This window comes from Anser anser (assembly GCF_964211835.1).
Source record: "Anser anser genome assembly, chromosome: Z".
Lineage (NCBI taxonomy): Eukaryota > Metazoa > Chordata > Aves > Anseriformes > Anatidae > Anser > Anser anser.
The window spans coordinates 59,971,140-59,990,979 of NC_139723.1; the positions used below are offsets into that span (position 1 = coordinate 59,971,140).

The following is a 19,840-nucleotide window of genomic DNA, read 5'->3' on the forward strand; positions in this document are numbered from 1 at the left end:
TTTCATTTTGCAGTTTACAGAACAGTTAAACTCTGAAGTTCTCCTGAGAAATCCAGCTCACCTACTGCTTAAAGATTAGCTGTTATGGCCTAGAATCAAACACAAAGAATTCTAGCATTTTGGATTTGGCTTAAGTTACATCACTAACATCATTTAGATTGCAGAAATACAGATATGCAAAAGCCTTTATTATGCCATATGTGAAAAGAAGCCATAAATTCCAATAGGCATGTAGTAAACTTGTTAGAAACCTAGTCCTTTCTCCTGCTAATTCTCTTTTAGTACTGGAAATTAAGTAGTATTGATTTTTACCAGTCATGTAATTACAGTAAAAAGTATTTAATGTTTACTATTAAACTCTCTTGTATAACTTTCTACTTGTTCCTTGATTTTTGAATGCATCCACCGTAGGTAGCACTAAATCTGTTTTATTAAATGAAACTGAAAATATGTAAATAGCAGAGGATCAAGACCACTTGGAATATATAGCCCACATAATAATGCAGCATTCAGTCATGTAGTCAAAGTGTTGAAAGATGTAACTGGCCTCGTAGGTCTAGGCCTTGACCTTGCCAGTTCAGGATTCTGGGGGGCTGGGGACAGGACATTTTCACTGTGTTGTTATCTAGACTGCCCTGCACGATTTGTTGTGGGGTTCTATGGCACTGCAATTGCTGCCTTGTAAACCTAGTTTGAAATTTCTCTTTCTGTGCTCCTTGCTTGTAGAAGATAAAGCTGAATTTCTTGCTCTCTGACTTCTCCAACAGTCATTGTACACCTCCTAGCTTTAGAAGGGTAAGTTCACCACAGCTAGGTGAATGCAAGAGAGTGGATGGAAGAAAATAAGATGAAATTAAAAATATTTCAAAATACAATTATAGCATATGCGGTGAACAGGGTAGAAGAATAGGGTAAACAGAAGTTAGTTTTCACTAGGGTGTGTCACGTGTTATGCACATAATGTATGCTTTAGGAGAAAAGGTGCATCAAAGTAAAAATACACGGCCATTTCCTGAATAGCAGCCTTAAAAATTTCTTTTGCTTCTACTATTATAAATGACCTTAGGGAAACAGAGTTTCCAACGAACTGAAGAAGGAGACATGGTTAATCTTTCACTGCCAGATGCTGTTGGCTCATTTGATTAATATATGAAGTCATGTGTCCGTTAAGATAGAGGCCCTCAGTCTACCAGTGGATAGACAAGCAGACGTGAATTGATTTGTAAGTAGTTTTAGGTAGCTTGAAGAAGTTTCCATAAACTATAAACTGAAGTTTATAAAAAGAAAGATTTTTTTTTTTTTGGCAGAGAAAGCAATCATTTATAAAAAGATATATTTTTTTGGGGGGTAGAGAAAGCAATCAAATACCTTTTATCATATAAATACCTTATGTACTTCAGGAAGTCTGTTACTTTTAGAAACATGAATTGATATTCTCTGAAGTGCCCAACTGATCATTTTCAACTTGAAAAAAGGGTCCAGAGATTTAATAAGAACTTCAACCATGAATCATAAGACAGCAAGCCATGGATACCTGACATTTATCATCACAGTTTAAATGCATTCTTTTTGCATTTGCTTACCAATCACATATTCCAGAGATCCCACAAGTACTGTCAATATCCTGGTTTGTGTTGATGTTGTTAATGGGGCATCTCTGCAGCTGGCCATCTACTTCTGTACAGCTCATCTTGGTACTACTCTTCCTCTGCAGGCCCTTACCTTTTGCAAAGGTAGCTCTAGAGAAACTTCAGTCACCGTGACCAGCTCTTCTCTCCTCCTGTCTCCGATAAACTATTTGCACATTTCTTCCCATAGATCTGCAGGGAGCCACTGGCCCAGAGAAAGATAGGCAGGGCGAGATGGTGCACGTCTTTATCCTTGCTGGCCATCAGTTTGCCTGCCATGTCGTGTCATTGTCTACTCTGTTGACACAGTAGTAGTACTATCAAGGGCCTGCTCTTTATTCTCTCCTCCCAAGAAGATTATTGTATTCTTTTTTGTTGGATATTTGTTGGAGGGACTGTTTTCTTGTATCATGTGTCCAGCTTGGGGTGCTTGTTCTTGCATCACATCAGAATGAAAAGAAGAAGGAAAGTATACGTCTGAGCTCCAATAAAAACTACGCTTTATGAACTGACGGTTGAACACTTCTGCTATTTGTTTTGTGTTAGTGGCAGTAACATCAAGGATGCCCTCATCCTGGCATGGAGCCTGTGTTACAGTGAGGTGTTACCTGTAAGTTCATGCCAGAGACTGCATGGAGAGGGCATGAGTGCAGGGGCAGGTCCACCTGTGGGGCAGAGAAGGGCCTGTGAGTAATAGCATCAGCATTTCTGAACGTGGTGCTTAGGGACATGGTTTAGTGGGTGATACTGGTGGTAGGGGGGTGGTTGGACCAGATGATCTTGGAGGTCTTTTCCAACCTTAATGATTCACTTCTATGATTCTCCCTGTGGGGGTCCCAGGAGGGGCGCAGCAGTGAGCGGCCGTGCCTCGCTCGTTAGGAAGTTGTGCCTACTGTGGGACAGGAGCCACCCACAGCCCGGCACGCCTCGTGGCCCCACCTGCTCCGGCAGGGTTGCACATACTCAGGCGCAGGGTCTCCCCATGCTTCTGCCTCTGCTAAACCACACTAAACCATGCAAGATACTAGGTACGCACTTGGCATTGGTCTTACCAATAAAATCACACTTATTTCCCCAGCAGAGGCAGAGGAGGCATTTTACAATACATTGTAAATCCCACTGTAAAATCCCAACAGTTTGGTACCCTCTGCACCATCACAAATATTTCTTACCTGGAATCACCTTTCCAAAGCAGCATTTTCTCTACTGCATTTTACTTCCCACATATTTTTTTAGGTAACCCAAAAATAACCAAGAATAACGATCTCTTCCCTTGGACTAGCCAAAGCACCATCGGATTGTGTCACCTATTGTGTTCCGTTTTCAGGAATTACTCAGGATGTGTGATTTTATTTTATTTCACAATAGGCTGATTGGATTTACAGCATTAAATCTTTCCTTATGGAAAAAGTTTTGCTGTGTTTTTTGTTTGTTTTCCTTTTAAAATACAATAAAAATACAATCCCTCCTGCTGTTGAACAGAAGCAAGCACCTGGATATCTCGATGTCTTCAGCTGTGCTAGCTGCAGAGCACGGAGTCTACCTTCCAATAGGTTAATTCACTGAAACTGCACAGTTCTCTTTGTGTTGTTGTTAGCAGATGCAATTTTTAAAAACAGCATGTCTTCTGGAACCTCTCTTTGTCAGAAGAGAGCATAAAACAAAGATCAGACTTTTGGAAGGTAGTGTGCTTTAGTTTCTTAGAATTCTTTCTGTTGCTCATACTAAAATATCCCTTGGGAAATTGCACAACTTGGTGAAGAAATTAGAAATTTCACACCTTGCCAAAGTGGAGTGTGCTGCTGTCTGTTTGTTTCTGCCAGGAGCGACAAGGAATTCACAGCTCTAGAAGTAACCTTTAGTTGTCATAATCACCTGAAGGCTTATGCTTTTAATATTTACTTTCCTTTTTAACACCATGTTTTTATTTTTTCACTCCACCTTTTGTCAGTTATTTTTATCATTGCTGTGAGAGGCTTTTCACAGACCGAACTGTTCTCAGTTTAGCAGACAAGGTCACAGCCAGAGCTGAAGCCTAGGGCTGGATCTATACAAAGATCAAGTAGTGGAAAGATGTTCTTTTTCAGATATTTAACTATCTGAAGCAACCTGGAGTCTCAGTTACCTAGGCTCCTTAAATCAAAGAAGGACATCCTTCCAGAGTATGCATTGTATTTCACATTCCTTGATATCATATTCCTGGAGTTTCTGGATATTCCGTGATTCTATGGTTTGATTTTGGGGTGGTCCTGTGTGGAGCAAGGAGCTGGACTTGATCCCTGTGGGTCCCTTCCAAATTTCCAAATTCTGTCATTCTAAGAAATATCATAGGTTATTTTATTTTAACATGCAGGAAAGTCAGAACAGACAATTATATAGCTGTCTTTTTTGACCATAAGAACATATAAGCTTTTTTTTTTTTTCCCATTACCTATCAATATTTTTCTAAAATTGAATTCTATAATTTTGACTGTAAATTACGTAAATTACAGTTGTCTTAAAAACAAATACCGGCAGGTTCATGGGGTGTCTGACATCAGTGTTCCATGTTGCATCTATTATTAGTGTTGCAGAAAGCCAATCTCTTAAGCTAAAGGGAAAAAAAAAAAAAAGAAGACAGGTTTTATTTAAAAAAAATACACAACATAATTCACAGTAGCCAATTCAGAGTAAGCACTGCAATACTACTAACCAGAACTCCATATCTCTCCATCCCTGTGTTCCCCAGGAGTGGTGGGAGCCAAGTTTGCTGAGGGGTAGGATCTGCTCCCGTGCCCCGCTCGGGTCAGTAAGGAAGCCCACCACCCCATTTTAACCAGAAGGTGCCGCATCACTTTGCATTTCTGCTGAAACTGATCCTGGCAGCTTCCCACCCTCCTGTCTGTCGGGTACCTAAACATTGCCTGGAGAACTATTTCCTTACCTGGTCCTCACACTGAGACACCGCGTGTATGTTACAAAACACCTCATGATGCAGAGTGTGATGGAGGGGATGAGAGGTGGGAGGAGGACGGATTCCAGCTCTTTTGCTAACATAGCATGGGCAGCTGTATTTTCCTATTTGTTGTAGCTGCATTTCCTATTTCCTATTTTCCTAATATTCCCTATTTCCCCATTGATCTGGTGGCTTCATTAATCCAGTCACAGGTTTTACAGCTGGAGCAAGTGGCTTATGCCCAGTTAACCAGTCTGCTGTTAGGCAGGGGTGCCGGCTATTTGGGGGATTTTTTTTTTTTTTCCCCGTAAGGGAGGACTACCAGTTTCCCACTTACCCCAGCTATCTCATCAGAATAGCACGTCAGAATATGTCAGAACACCCATTCCCAGAACTTTGTTATTTAGCTCAATAAAAAGGGCATACAGTCCACCCGCTGGGGAACATCCATGTGCCCCCCCCCCCCCCCCCAGCTGGAGGGGTGCTACCTGCAGCCTTAACACCTGCTCCCAAAACACACCATGCTCACACGGGTGGGCACCGGCTGCGGCACCGGGCTGCCAGGGCCTGTGCTTCCTACTGCCACCGACTGGCATTACCCTTCTTGTTCCAAGTGTGTCCCACCAAGTGTGCTGGGCCTGGGTAGGACTGAGCCCCGTCCGTGCCTCGGGCTGTCTCCCAAAAACTGAGCCTTTTCCGCTCGCAGACCTTCGGCCGAGCTGTAAGACCTGTGCCAAGCTGTAAGACCTGTGCCTTGCAGTGGCGCTACTTTTCTTAGTGAAGCAACTTGCTCCTTCTTCTCTGGGGGAGGAAAGAGACCGCCCCTACTACCTCCCTCACCGTTAGCTGAGGAGTCAGACAAACCTTTGTCCATCACAAATCAACATTTATGACTGGGGAGCAGCACCAGTTGCTGTGCAACGCAGCGGCAGTCAAACATTTTCCTGTGAAGGCCAAAATGCCACTGCATGCCAGGGAACCTCTGGTTGTGAGGTCTGCTCCTGCCTTTTGGAAACTGGTTTGGGAACCTTGTGCGCAAGAGGAGCAGCACAGAGCTAAGAAATCAAGTGTTTGTGAAACTGTGCTTTTTAATGTCATTCGCTACAATTTACATCATTGAAAAAAAAACTTTCTCCATGGGGGGGTAGGAAAGGGTGGGGGAGGGGAGCATATTCGAAGATTATGCAGACCAAAGAAAAGAAAATGTTGCAGAAAACTAGTATTTGCTGTCATCTACTGGTAACACTGATTTTAGCAACGATTTGAGCTTAGCTGCAGCAATGTTCTTGTGTTTTCTCATACAGGGTTCTAAAGCTGATCTTGGATTTACTCTCTTTTTCAGGCAGTAAAGGTGAGGGAGAGAAGGCCTATGTCTTTTTAGTGGTAACTCTATTTTATTTTTTCTTACTAAATGCTTTCCTCTTCTTGTGGTCTAAATCCAAAGCACAGCACCATACCACTATTAGGAGGAAAACTAACTCTATCCTAGCCAAAACCAGGACACCTCTGTCTTGTAAAACTATGAGAATTCTGACCAGTTTTCTGATGAGCAACTTTACTGACATTATTGCAAGAACCAATGATGGCATCAAAGGTGCCTGAGAAGCTAAACTTTAGCTTACTGACACGAGCACTAACAGAGGAGGGATAACTTTAATCACAACTGAAAAGAGCTCTTCATTATTGTGAAGAATATACAAGCAGTATTTTCTCAGTACAATTGAACTAATTCCCCCCTCCTCCTGAAAGGAAGGAAAGGAAGGAAAGAAAGGAAGGAAGGAAGGAAGGAAGGAAGGAAGGAAGGAAGGAAGGAAGGAAGGAAGGAAGGAAGGAAGGAAGGAAGGAAGGAAGGAAGGAAGGAAGGAAGGAAGGAAGGAAGGAAGGAAGGAAGAGAGAGAGAAAGAGAGAAAGAGAGAGAGAGAGAGAGAAAGAAAGAAAGAAAGAAAGAAAGAAAGAAAGAAAGAAAGAAAGAAAGAAAGAAAGAAAGAAAGAAAGAAAGAAAGAAAGAAAGAAAGAAAAAGAAAAGAAAGAAAGAAAACAAGGAAAAAAGGGAGATCTATCCAAAACAAAAGAAAACAAAACCATCTATCTAAACCCAAGCAACTGCATGGGTAATGTTTATATCATACCATGAAAAGATTAGGACTTTTTGAATATATAATTCCTAAGGAGGCTTCTAGGTGATATTCTTGCTGCTACTGGGTGGACGCCAGTGTGTGAATTCCTGAGGGATCACTTGCATCTATTACTATCTATCATGCATGGCATGCTGAGTTACAGCTGCTCTTCCTTGCTTTAGCTCTGTAGGTACCAATCAATAGCAATTTGTACTCTTTGAGGAATTGCCAGGTCAGGCAGTCCTGCTCCACACCACTGACAGACATTTATGCTGAAGGCTGCTAGACAACACATGCTCTGGATGAGGCAGTCCAATAACGCAGCAGAAAAACAGGAAAATCATGGATGTTAAATGTGTGAAGCTGCATTTTGTCCATGTTTAAGCGTGCAGGAAATGATGCACACAGCACTGCTGGGAAAGGGCAGGATGGAAGACAAATGAGACTATTCTGTAATACACTCTTTGTTAAGAGGCACCACTAAGAAAAAGGGATGCAGTGTCCACAGACACCATTTCTGAGTTTGTCCTAACCTCTTTTTAACTATTTGTATTTTAACATTGTCTGTTATGAAGGAGAAGGCTAATTTGTCATATGTTTTCATGTATGCTTCCAGTCCTTTTCACTCAAATGTGATTTTGTGAATAAAAAAAGTCATTGCCATGGGGCTGAGGCTGAAAGAGAAATGCTTGTGAACTATGGTTGAATATTTTTGTATTAGGTCAAGACTGGCTGAAGAAAAGCTAAAATATTCAAAGTCCAGAAACCCCAGGAGACCACCACTTTGGTAGGACATTTGCTTGTTACTTATCTGCAAGAGAAGCTGGAAGGGAAGTGGCATCAAAGACAATAGAATTCAAAGTAAAGCCTGATGCGAGCAAGTCAAAACAGCTTGGCATGCACACACAGACCCTCACTTCTGTGCAAGGGGAGTCTCCCAGGAAAACGAACTTGTAGCTCTAGAGTGAAGAAATTAAGCAGCATGTTACTTCTTTAAAAAGCTTTGTGGACTAAATAAGACAAACTTGCTCAAGGCAGATTCATTTCTGAAGCATTAGGCTCTGAAGACCTCAATCCAGAGCTGGACTGCTGGCATAAAATGAATTGTTTTATATATAGCAGGAATTAAAGGAATTATCCCCCATGGTTGCACAAAGGTCACCTGTATCACCCTGCTTGTGATTTAAGCTGATAATTTATTGTCTATTGCGCTATTACATGGAGACATGTTCATTTCCTTTCTTGTAAGTGGTCAGAGATCCTCAACCAGGAAACAGAACAGCTGAGTAGTTTACAGCCCAATAAAAACAGCAATTCAGCCTTGCAGTTCTTTGGAAAGAGAAATTTTATTATTTTATTCTCTGTATGCCTTTACAATCACAGAAATACTAGGTACATTAACTCAGTGCCTTGGAAATCTGCAGGGAAACCACCTATTAAATACCTGCAATTGATACTTTGCTTATATTAGTAATTTAGTTAACTTTGTGTTGCAATTGCCAAGCACAGCTAGGCTCGTTTTCCAAAGTGCATCAAATATTGATTCCACTTGTGCTTGCAAAGTATCTAGATAAGAAAATCTGAAGTGTCACTGGATTCACCCGAAGCCAAATGAAAGGGCAGGGAAGACCAGGAGGGAAGAGGCACCAGAATGGAAAAGCCAGCTTTTCTGACTGCAGGCGCTCAGAGGCGCTCCTCCAAGCGGGGATGCCCAGCGAAACACCCTGCTGGGCTTGCAGGTGTCTCACGGACGAGCAGCAGGACGTGGCAGGCTAAGGAAGGGAAAAATAAAGCAGCTTTTCCTGCGGAAAAACGGACCGTTGACGAGCAGACACAGGGAACGACTGCAGAAGGAGGCGCTGCCCGATCAGTTTGCGCATCACTGCTGAAAGCTGGCTGGGATTCTCAGGACTCGAGCGGCGATGTCGTGAATCACCTCGAAACTACACCTTTGACTCGGTTCTGTCTGATTTTTCTGGAGTATAAGGTCGGTTCAGAACTTAAAGTCAGTATTTTTTTCTGGATTATTTTAATCCCTTTAAGGTACTGCTTTTATGTCTATCCAAGCTTGTTAGTGGTCAAAGAAATAGTCAGAGCCACCTGAATTCAGAGAAGCTGTTTAACAGACACAGTACATTACCATAAGACATTTCTCTTCTTGCCACCACTTATAGTCAGATGATAAAATAAGTTTGCTGGGAAAATCTGTCTGTCAGCTAGAATTTAGAGTATTAATGCTGAAAACTTTCTTGATCCTTGACATGAAAGAGAGGGAAATTCTTAAAAAGAGAAAAATCTCCCATGCTTTAACCAGTAATATTCCCTGAAATGGCAGGGCCAGAAACAGCAGACAGTGAAGACTGAAGTTAACAATGTCTTTTTCACTAGGTGCAAAGAGGAGCAGAGAAATTCTTTAATCAACTATACAAAGTGATCTGAACCATGATATTGATACTTTTTAAGGAATTGATGGAATTCTGCCTGGGACCTTCCTGAAAATGTACCTAGGGTGGCTTTGTAATCCCAAGGTCTTAAAGAGCTTTCTAAAGCGTGTAAACTGAGGGACTTAAATGTGACTTTACCCAAAACTCAGAAAGTAAACTTGGTATTATTTTTTCCCCCCTCATTCCAAGGAGCTGGTTTTCCGTGTTGCTTTCTCCTTCCATCTCTGTTGCATTCCTGAATAGTTTTCAAGTCTTGAGTCCTTGTCAGAGAGACTGTGACTTGGAGCAGAGATGACAACCCCTTCTTTGTTTTTCCTACCTTGATACCTTGTTGTGGAAGCCAGCATATATACAACAAGGAGTCCCTGAACCAAACAATCATAATATTGTGTATCTCCCTTCAAAGGTGTTTGCTTTCAGAATGGCTGGGGAAGAGTGTTTCCTGCTGTGCATTTTTCAGCTTTATATATGCTTTGACTACAAGTTAAAAATTCCAGGACTTTTTAATTGTGTGGGCAGCAGATCTGTACAAAAACCAGTGTCTTAGCTTTGTACGCCAATCTGCCAGTACAGTGAGAAAACCAGCGTTTTCTCTGTTACCATTACTAATTAGCATCCCTGGTGCTGGTGGCTCAAAAAGATAGCCAGAATATATATCAGAATGTACATTTCACTTCTCTGTTATCACTGCCCAGCTCCCCGTATCAAACTGCTGGTCCTCAGGTGAGATTCTGGTTAGTTTTGTTTCATTTTACTCAGCAATTCCATTGGAAAGCATCAACATACATAGCGGATATGCTAGCTTGTAAGGAGCAAACTCTGGGCCATGAAGCAATTTATCTGCCAGGTTTCTGAAATGCAAAAGTGGGAAACGATGGTGAAGAGGCCATTCAGTTGGCAGTATCTGTGAGGATTATTCGGTAACAGTTATAGAACATGATGTCACAGCATAACAGCCTGGTCTCGTGTCATTCTCATTGGCTGCAGTGGTAGTACCTATTTCTTGCGCCTCGGAACATCAGACCTGAAATCTGCAGGTCTTTTGCAGTCGGAGCAGTTTGCAGGTTGTGCTTTATTCTTTGAATGTCACCTGCCAGAATGTCAATCATATGCATGAAGTTTTCACTCTTAACTTGTGACACAAATGGTAAATAGCCATAAATGGAAGTGGAAGGCTTCCACAGCATATACGGAGTAAGCTCTTGCTAAATCAGGACTTGACGGCATGTTGCTTACTTGGCAACACAAACAGTTTCTTAAACAGAATATAACGATCTTTACCACACAGGCCAACAAGATTGTGGTGATTGCACATGTAATCTTACATGTAGAAGGATTAATTAACTTACTTATTTGTGTTAGAAAGACTACAAATCTCTTAACAGTGGGCAAAACTAAGAGTATGAAGCATTGCTCTATATTAAGCGCTTCCAGAAGGAAAAGACATATTCCTACAGAAACAAATATAGGAAGAGTTTCTGCTGGACTCAGAGAATCTGTCACCTCCTGAACAAGAATTTAATTAGGTAATTACAAAATGTTAACATTTGATAATATTAGTGTTTTAGATGGCTTAAATACATTTCCAGATTCTGTGAATAACTTCCAGAAGATCCATGTCGGAAGTCCTTTTTGTTTTGCATGTGTGCATTGTTCAATGCACACATCATCACATCATTGAACGAACAATGTGCATTGTTCATTCTGGGCACTGACTGCCCCGAAGCATTTTTATGGGGTAGTAGGAGGGACTCGTACTGCACAGTGCCCTCTCCCAAGTGCCTTTTCCTGCTGGTAAGAAGGAGACAACTGTTCTGCACAGATCTTTCTTGTCCCTAGCCTTTCCCTTCCCCATCCCCATCCCAGCTCTCTCTACCCTTGAATCAAGTGACTTCCCAATCTGTATTTAATTAAAGGACAGGAACTAACATTGTATAGGTTGATGGTTCATTATTCCATGCTGAGTTTTTTGGTATTCATTCATTTTTAATTCCCACACAGAGAAGAATAATCTCACATCTCTACATAAACCCCAGCATGAACTCAAGTTAAGAATACTGAAATGTTCCCAGAAGATGTCCTCTGCAGATGTCCAGATTCCTAATGTTGGTAGCTAGTGTGTGCACAGAGTTATACACATTTTAGAGCTTACTTGAATGATTGAATCTAGCAGCTGTTAAACAGGAGTTATTGAACAATACTGAGAAAAACTTGAATTGTACATTACTTACAGTCTTATTATCAACACAGCATTTATTCCACCCCTTTTCCCAGGCTGTATGAACCCAGCCAGGCTGCCTAATGAGAAGCTGTAATTTGTGCAGAAACGTATCCACTACATCCTGATTTCAGACATCCAGCCAAAGCCACTGTACAGCAGCACTTGTTTTGGACTAGACAGCAAACCTAGCATGCAGACCAAGACTTGAATATATTTTAATTCTTTTAATGTACAGGGAGTGCATAACAGTTGATGACCTAAGAAGGCTGTGTAAGTAAGTATAATGTTGTTCTTGCAATACATGCATAGAATGGCAATACATACATAGAAGCTTTGCATATCCCCTTGCAGGACTGAAGAAGGCTTACTTCAACTCCCAGGCATTGTATTTTGTTTCCTTTCCCATGCTGGTGAGTCACATTCCAAGTCCCTGTTAAGGCGATAGGAGAATTAGTTTCAGCTGCTTCCCCTGCTTGCTCCAGTCCTGGCAGCAATGGAGCTGGTGAGCTGTGGCAGGACTAGAGTGGGGACAAAGACAGTTGCTTGGGCCCACATTCAGGTTCTGCCTCTTGCCCAGACTAGCAAGGGCTGAATGGGTAAATGCCCTTACCTTTCCATGCCTCGTGGACTAGAACTCAATGTGCATGCCTGAGTGTTTATGGATTTACTTATTGAAAATAAGAATAACTGATTGGTCTGTTCATAGCACTGGAAAAAGAAAAATTGCTAGTGATGCCAAGATACCCAGAGAATTGAAAGCACTAATTTGAGTAGGCATATTGTTATAGTTTTGAAATGGATACTTATCCCGATTTTCTCAGTTATGCACAAAAATATTTAAATAAACTTTCCGCATTTGAGGGGATGTTATTTTTACAAATGTTGCTTTCTCTGTTAGGTTAATGATCAGTGATCTTCCTTCCTCACTCCCTTCCTTCCTTGTTTTTCCTAATTTGATGCTTAGTGATGGGCAATTTTTTAAGTCATACCTAATCTATGCAACATTGTGAGTTGCTGACATAGCAGTAAACTAGTTGCCAATTATGAGAATCATTTTTTTAGGGAACTTTTGCTGTGTGGACTCTGTAAATCAATTTGCATGTGAGTTTGTGTGAAAATGTCCCTTAGAACAATAGCCCTGTTTCATAATAATTAGAAGCTTACAGCTGTGGTGAAATATAGCCTTTTCCGGTGATTAAGAGTAATTTCCAGAAAACAGCCTCTCTGAGTTGTGATATCCACATTATTATTAATACTATTTCTCAATAAAGCCCTGCTACAAGGGAACTCATTTTCCTACAAGTGTATAAAAATACACTTTTTGACCTTTTCTAAACAGTTTATAGCAGGGCTTACATAGAAAATCTTTCATTTGTGAACTCATTTTCATCTTTTGGTGTGAAAGAAAGGACAGCTCAAGCTACTTAAAAATCTTTCATTTTGATTTTCTCTTTTATTTTTTTTTAACTCCAAAGTGATTTACATTTCGAAACAAGGTCATTAAAGCCAGAGAAAATGAAGTACTCACAAGTAGAAAATGCCTCATCTGGAAGCAGTGTGTTTTAAAAATTGTTTTTGCTTTTATTTGCAAAACAGTACATAGATTGGAATTAGCTATTTTCTTTCTATGTTTTGATTTTGATGTGCCAACATTTTATGATGACTTTTCTGCAAAATGTTTTTTTTTTTTATAGGTCAGATTAGCAATTTTCATTTGATAATGAGAAAACTGTATGCTGTTCTTCAAATGATCCCTGCACTTTAACAGTAATTGGAAAATCCAGTTGCATGCCAGAATGAGAATTTGAAATGCAAAATATGGCACCTTGGTGCATGGCTTAATTTTGAGTATCTATCTGCATTTCTATCACAAGCATGTACTGCACGGAACTGTTGTAAAAGTATGTTTCTATCCAAAACTCAGGTATCCTAGCACTGAATTACGACTAGTAATGCAAATTGAGGAGCAAAACTTGTTAGCTAATGGTATTAACACAGTTCTGCTGCTGAGGCAGCGTTTGCAAGGCAATAAAAAAGAATATTTTTCTTTAACAGGAAATAAGCTTCAGGTCCATAGCAATTTTTTGTATATTTGCATCAAATCACATCTGGGCTGGGCTTCTTTAACCAACCTTTAAGCAGATCCCTTTGCAGTTTCTGTTGTCTTGCAGAGGGGACACTTACGGTCACCAGGCCACTGAGGCAGAAGTAATTACATGGCTACAGAGGACTTCTGTGGGAGTGATTTCTTTCCTGTGAGTCAATCAGACAAGAACCCAGTGTCCAGCTCAGTGGATGAAAAAATTGGAGCTAAAGGCACAAGAACAGACATCAGTACAATGCTGGAAAAAAATAACAAAATGTAAAAATTATGTCTCTTACAACATTGACTCATTCAATCGCAGAACACAAGTGAGTTATTGTAAACATTATAAGGCCCAGAAATTAACAAGCGTTAATCAAAATAAAGGTTGAAAATACTCCTGAGCTGGATAATGTATGCCAAAGCTAGCCTGCAAAGTTGGCAGTCAGAAAGCTAATTGTTTTACTTGGAAACGGAGCAAATTGAGCATGTATTCTATCACTCCATTAAGTTGTTTTTCATTTTACCACCATTTAAAGACTAAATCACAACACACTATGGTAATTCTAAGAATATATTTAGCTGTTGTTTTCCTTGAAGGCATTCCAAGGTTTTAATATCATCCCATATTGATAGTTGTTCCTTTGTTAAGAGATACATAGCAGTAACCACTTAATGTACTGCAATAGAGGCCATTTACAGAGACCTCCACTTTTGAATGAAATTTGCTGAGAGCAGAGCCACTTGTGGGACTCACATTGCTATAAAAGAGAATTTGAAGAGCTTTCCCAGGTATAAATACATCAATGTAATGCTAATCCAGGTGCTTGAAAAATTGGGAACTTATTAAAAAAAAAAAAAGGTTCCTTTTACTCAGTTCTTGTACTAGAATGTTCTCTAGTTCTATACATTCTCTAGTTCTCTAGGCTGGTGAGTTTTTAATTGAAACAACAATAACAACAACAACTGAGCTTCTCAGGAAATAGTATGACTTTGGGAACTCGAGTTCTGCAAATTATTAAAGGAATCACAGTAAAAGAGCGATCATGAAGACTTTTGCCTGGAGATACTTTTCTAGGAAAGACTGACTATGAATTAAAAAATTTACAGTGCTCTTTATAATCCATTATACTCCTGGTAGAGCCAATGTCAAGGTGATACCTGAAAAAAAACTCCAAAACACTATTTTTCTTTACTTTTCAACATTGTTTATGTAGAGGAAATGGCTGAAAACAAACACTTCTGGAAAACTGTCACTATCAGTGCCTCTAAAACATGTATATTCTGGGAATTTCAGTGTTTGTGGCATTCTCCAAACTGATGTATTTTTTTTTTCCAAACGCTGAATGCATTTCCCCTACAAGTACAAAATGTCCAGTCATTTCCCTGTTTTGAAGACTAGTACTTTGCTTCTTACTTTGATCCTGTGTATTCCTTTATTTGGTATTTGGAACTTATCATCCATTGTTTCTAAGGCTTTCTACCTTTGTTGCTGTTTCCTCTTTGAATTGTTGCTGTAGTCAGTGTCAGTTACCTGATTCAATTTCAGTTTTCACTATTGCAGCCTATATATTGTGGCTGCATTACTGGTAATGCCCAAAATTATTTAAGGTGTAACCACCTCATCTATAACTGTGCCTTGTTTGCATTAGGAGCGTGAGAACTGGCATTTCTATACTTTCCTTTTGCTATTTAACATGCATTCTGATTGGAACAGACAGCCATAAATGTCACTAATTTCTGCAGAATTGATATTTCTAAGAAATACTGGATAGATTTACTTTTCTTCTAGTTTTTCTTCCATTGATTTCTGAATTCAAAACAAACAAACAAACAAACACACAAACAAAAAAACAACCAACCAACCATCAACCTAGTTCACAGGCTTAAACACATAGACGACCCTCTGGAAATATTATATTATTACCCCACTTCTACTGTTGTTCAGAGCATAGGAGCACTAGAATTTCTCAAACACTGGTAAGTTTAGGACTTTTCTTAAGGAAAAACATTTTCTCCTTCTTCCTTTTCAGAAATGATTTATCTATTAAATCGTCCACTGTCACAAAAAGGCCAGCATGTGGGCTCATCTAAACAGAGAGATCCCTGCAACAATGGCTTTGCTGACATAGCTCTACTATAGACCATAGTACATAAGCTCTAGGAGATCTAACAGGGAACAGATTACTGCTTCTTTCTATCTGTTCTGCAGTACTGGCTCTATGCCAGAATGTAAGTGACCCTTCAAGAGAGCTAAAATTCCTACCTGCTTCAGCGGGCAAGTTTATTTAAACTGTCAGGCCTTGCCTACTGTGGCATGGATAGCATTCTGCTGTGAAGGTGGTGGTCACTCACAATGGGGTGGATGAGTAGTAGACAATCATTTTAAAAATGCCATACATAGTCTGCCCGAACCACCAAGAGGTCTGCAGAGACGGCTCAAAAGCATGACTGAGTTACTGTGGTTACCATTCATCAGGTGAGTCTCACTGAGAGTCTTACTCTCATGAGTCTTGCTTCATGAGCACTTAGACTATGTAATAGACAGAAGCATTTTACTCCTTGTTTGCCTGGTCACCTCTTGTAATGCTGCTAACATGTCTTGTTGAGCCTTGACACTCCATCAAGTTTCTGAGCAGTTTCTGAGCAGCCTCTTTAGCGGAGACCTTGCGAATGCTTCCACGAAAGAGAACCAAGTGAACTACAAATTTTTTTATCTGCTCAGGTGCACTTATTCAGGGATTTCATAAGCACAAGAATGACATTTAGGTTGCATGCCTGTTTTTTTTTTTTTTTTCCAGTTCTCCAGCCAACAGAGCTGCCCTGGCAAGAAAAAACAAAACAAAACAAAACACACACACACACACAACACTGTTGTGTGGACCTAGTGTGAAGCAAGCATTTGGATGGAAAATTTCAGCTGATGTTTGACAGCCATAAGCATCTGTAAACACTGCTTTTATACTGGGAAATGTCAGACATCCCTGCAATAGTGCTAGCACCTCTGCGTTTATTTTAAGCAGAATGAACACTGACGTGAATGGACTGAGTCAATGAACATCCCTAGGAAATCCATAATACCTGACACTTTTTCAAAGTGAAAGACTGTTTCAGAGGGATGCTTAGCCTCACAGGAAAGACGCCTGGATGGAAACTTGCATGTTCGGTTATCCTTCTGTCAGACTAGACCCTTTCTGTGGTACTCAACTCCTGCTGTGAAAACAAACAAAAGAAAACCCCTCTGTGAGCCTGCTTATTATCCAAGAAGCTTGCTTGTGAGCAACACGGGGAAAAAATCCCTTCGCCTCACTTCAGGCTCTGTAGTGAAAGACGGTGTTTATGCATTAATTCCTTGCTCCTCTCTTTTCTCGCCCGCAAAACGGGGCACCACCACCTCCAGCGAGGGAGCGGACTCGGGGTCAGATGCAGGTGTTTCTGGCACCCGGAGCGGGGCTGCGCTCCCTCGGGGACGGCACGGCCGGCTGCCGATAGTGCCTCCCGGGACCATACGTGCCTGCCGGGGCCGGCTGCGGCGCTGACAGAGCGTGATCCCCCCGCGCAAGTGTGCCGCGCTGTCCGCCCCTCTGCCCCCAGCCTCCAGTTACAGCCCTGGCAGGAGGCGGCGGCGCTCGGCTTCGCCTTGCAGGGCTATTTTTGGCCGACGGCAGAGGTGCCGCGGGGGCCCCGAGCCCGCCTCCGTCCCGGGGGGCCGGCCGTGAGGGAGCCCGACCCCGCGGCGGCCGGGGGGGGGGGGGGGCGGCACCGCCTGCCGCCGCCCCGCCGCCGTCCAGCCAGCCAGCCCGGCCGCCAGAGGCTGCCGCTCGCCAGCCGAGCCACAGCCGGGCGGGCGGCGGCGGGGCGCCGCCATGGAGAGGACCCCCATCCCGGTGCTGACCGTGCAGACGGCGCCCTACGAGGACCAGCGGCCGACGGGCGGCGGGGGGCTGCGGCGCCCCACGGGGCTCTTCGAGAGCCAGCGCAACTACCTGCCCAACTTCGTGCAGAGCCTCCTCTCCTCCGTCGACCTCCGCGACCGCCAGGGCTGCACCATGGTGGTGGGCAGCGACGGCAGGTACTTCAGCCGGGCGGCCATCGAGATCGTCGTCCAGATGGCGGCGGCCAACGGGGTAAGACCAGCGAGCCCCCCCCGCCGCCCTCGCGGCGCCCCCTCAGGGCGGCGGCTGCCCGCCCGCGGCCCTTCCCGCCCCGCCAACGGCCGCCCGCCGCCTCACGCCTCGGCGCCCCTCAGGGCTCGGGCTCGCCCCTCAGGCGGCTCGGCGCGGTTCGCCCCCGGGCTGTGCCGGCCCCGCCGCCCCTTAGGCTGTGGTGCCCCCGGGTGTAGCCGAGGTGTCCCTGAGAGCCCCGAGGGGCTGCCGGCCCCGCCGCCTCGCTTCACGCCTCGCCCCTCATGGGGCAGGCGCGGGAGCTGGAAAGCGCGTTTGACCCCGCGGCAGAGAAATGTGGCGGAATTAGAAATAAGTGTGTGGGAAACGAAGGTGTCAAGCGTGTACTCATGGTCTTTTAAAGACATAAAGGGAAAATATTGTCGAAACAGGAGAAATACAGCACCTTGGCTGCACCTTAGGAAAAATTGTTCTTCCCTGTTCACCAAATGAACAAATTATGAAATACAAGAAGACAACAGTGACAGATAACTCTGATCAGATGGCTTACAGGTTTCTTTTGTTCAATTTTGAAAATAAAAAATAGTAAGAGAACCTATATCTTCTGATAGCACACACTTATGTGTCTATTTGTACGTATTTCCAGCTTTCTAGTTGGAAATACCAGCTAACGTAGGCTCGAAGTTTTCACTTTAAAGCAGAGTTGAAACTGCTGTCTCTTCGTTAGGATGGCTAATTTGATTCTTCAGGTCTTGCAAAAGAAGCAATACAATTTTATCACATTTTTATTAGTGAATTGACTTGATTTTTTTTTTTAATTTCCCCAAAGTTCTTTACATTCAGTGCAATTTCATAACCAGAATGTCCTTCAACTTCAAAGCAAATTTCCATGTGTCTGAATCTTTCCTTCTCATTACTGTCAAGTACGAGCTGTGTGGTTTAGCCAGCCCGTTGCAAACAACGAGCAGTTTTAATTTATCCCAAAATTGCGGTCGCGCCAGTCCAATGCTACCAAACACGCTGAGCAGCACCTGAGGTTTCAGGGAGCCTGCCTGCCTTGCGTACCAGGTGCCTGTGTAAACTCGCTGTTCACGCAGGGCTTGGCACGGGACGGAGTCTCAGTGGCACCGGGCACGAGGAAGGCTCTCGGGGCACCCGCCAGGATGTGCGGCACGGGGAGCGAGCACCGGCTGTGGGGAGCAGCAGGGTGCCGCAACTTGCTGCTGGGAGCCCCATGGGAGGCCCAGAGGAGCCCTTTCCCCTGGCCCCTCTTCCAGCTGGCTCAGTGAGGGAAGCCGCTGGAACTGTCTGCTGACAGGGCAGGATAAAGCACAGTGAAAGCTAAAGCGGCAGCCCTGCAGCGAGAGCTGCTTTGCCCGACCTGAGGTCGTGCGTGTCCCTTGTGTGGGCAGTGTGAGTTAGGGCTGCAAGGTGACCACAAGGACTGAGGTGCTGAGGGAGGCAAGAAGTTGAGGGCTTAGGAGAGCAGGGGGTTCTCAGCCAGACTGTGCTGTATTCCAGACTCCTTCCTGGCTAATTTTCCTGTCAGCTTGCCTCCTTCCAACTTCTCCTGTCACATTCCCCATTCGCCTGCAGATTAAGCCTTTTTGACCTCAGGAGGTTTCCAATTTGACAGATTGCTGGCACTTTGCTGTAATAGTGCTTCCTCTTTTCTTAAGTTACTGCAACTTTCTTGGAAACAGTTTCTCCTGACTGTTTTCTGAAGCCAATAAACAAAGTTTTTGTGCTCAACAGTTCCCACAAATATGTGAATTAAAGCATGATACTCTTACTAATGATACAGTTTTAGAGATTCAGGAGGCTGGCTGGTGGGGTGACACTGACACTGAAAAGTCTTCCTGTTTCCATGTGCTCCATCCCTTCTCTACCATCCCCACCTTGTGCACCCTCTTCCTCGTCTCTCTACAGCACACTGTAAGTCCATAAGCCTCACTTTCTTTTTCTTTTCCCCAGTGAATACTAATTGCACATTTTATTCTATGACTGTTAAAATGTGACAGCTGGGAAATTATCTGAATGTCCCTGAAGCCATTGTTCAGTGCTGTGCTGTGTAACTGGGTGGGGGAAGAGAAAGGGAATACTCCTGAGGGCAAATATCTTTCCCTTTGGGCGAGGTGAATGTCACTAAAAGGAGTGTGGCCAATATCACAAGGGGAAAAAAAGTGAGCTGGCATAGACGGGATGATATGAAAAGTGTGGAAGCCTTGAAGCTGCACTTAAAACCTTTACCTGCAGCAGAATTCCAGTAGGGTGATGGCCAAATAGTG

At 43.0% G+C, this 19,840-nt stretch overlaps 1 protein-coding gene and 2 long non-coding RNA genes across 5 annotated transcripts in view; 2 read left to right on the forward strand and 1 right to left on the reverse strand.

Moving 5' to 3' along the window:
• The first annotated feature begins 7,804 nt into the window (after positions 1-7,804).
• Positions 7,805-16,441, forward strand: LOC310889045. The gene is made up of 2 exons (XR_014576338.1): positions 7,805-8,667; positions 13,517-16,441. It is a non-coding gene; the product is annotated as an uncharacterized lncRNA (long non-coding RNA).
• On the reverse strand, positions 8,674-17,171 carry LOC310889044. 3 transcript variants are annotated; one of them, XR_014576335.1, is made up of 3 exons: positions 16,510-17,171; positions 11,670-13,655; positions 8,674-9,975 (listed from the first exon to the last, which is right to left on the reverse strand). It is a non-coding gene; the product is annotated as an uncharacterized lncRNA (long non-coding RNA). The 3 variants fall into 3 exon arrangements; XR_014576336.1 differs by having other exon boundaries at positions 8,674-10,214; XR_014576337.1 differs by lacking the exon at positions 8,674-9,975 and having other exon boundaries at positions 10,225-11,775; positions 13,478-13,655; positions 16,510-17,160.
• A 3-nt stretch (positions 17,172-17,174) lies between these two features.
• The window catches only part of PGM5 (phosphoglucomutase 5), an 87,020-nt gene continuing 84,354 nt past the window's right edge, over positions 17,175-19,840 (forward strand). Inside the window, exon 1 of the mRNA XM_083816017.1 lies at positions 17,175-17,555. Within this exon, the coding sequence (XP_083672143.1) occupies positions 17,295-17,555 (261 nt within the window). The 5' untranslated portion in view covers positions 17,175-17,294. The remainder of the gene's footprint in view (positions 17,556-19,840) is intronic.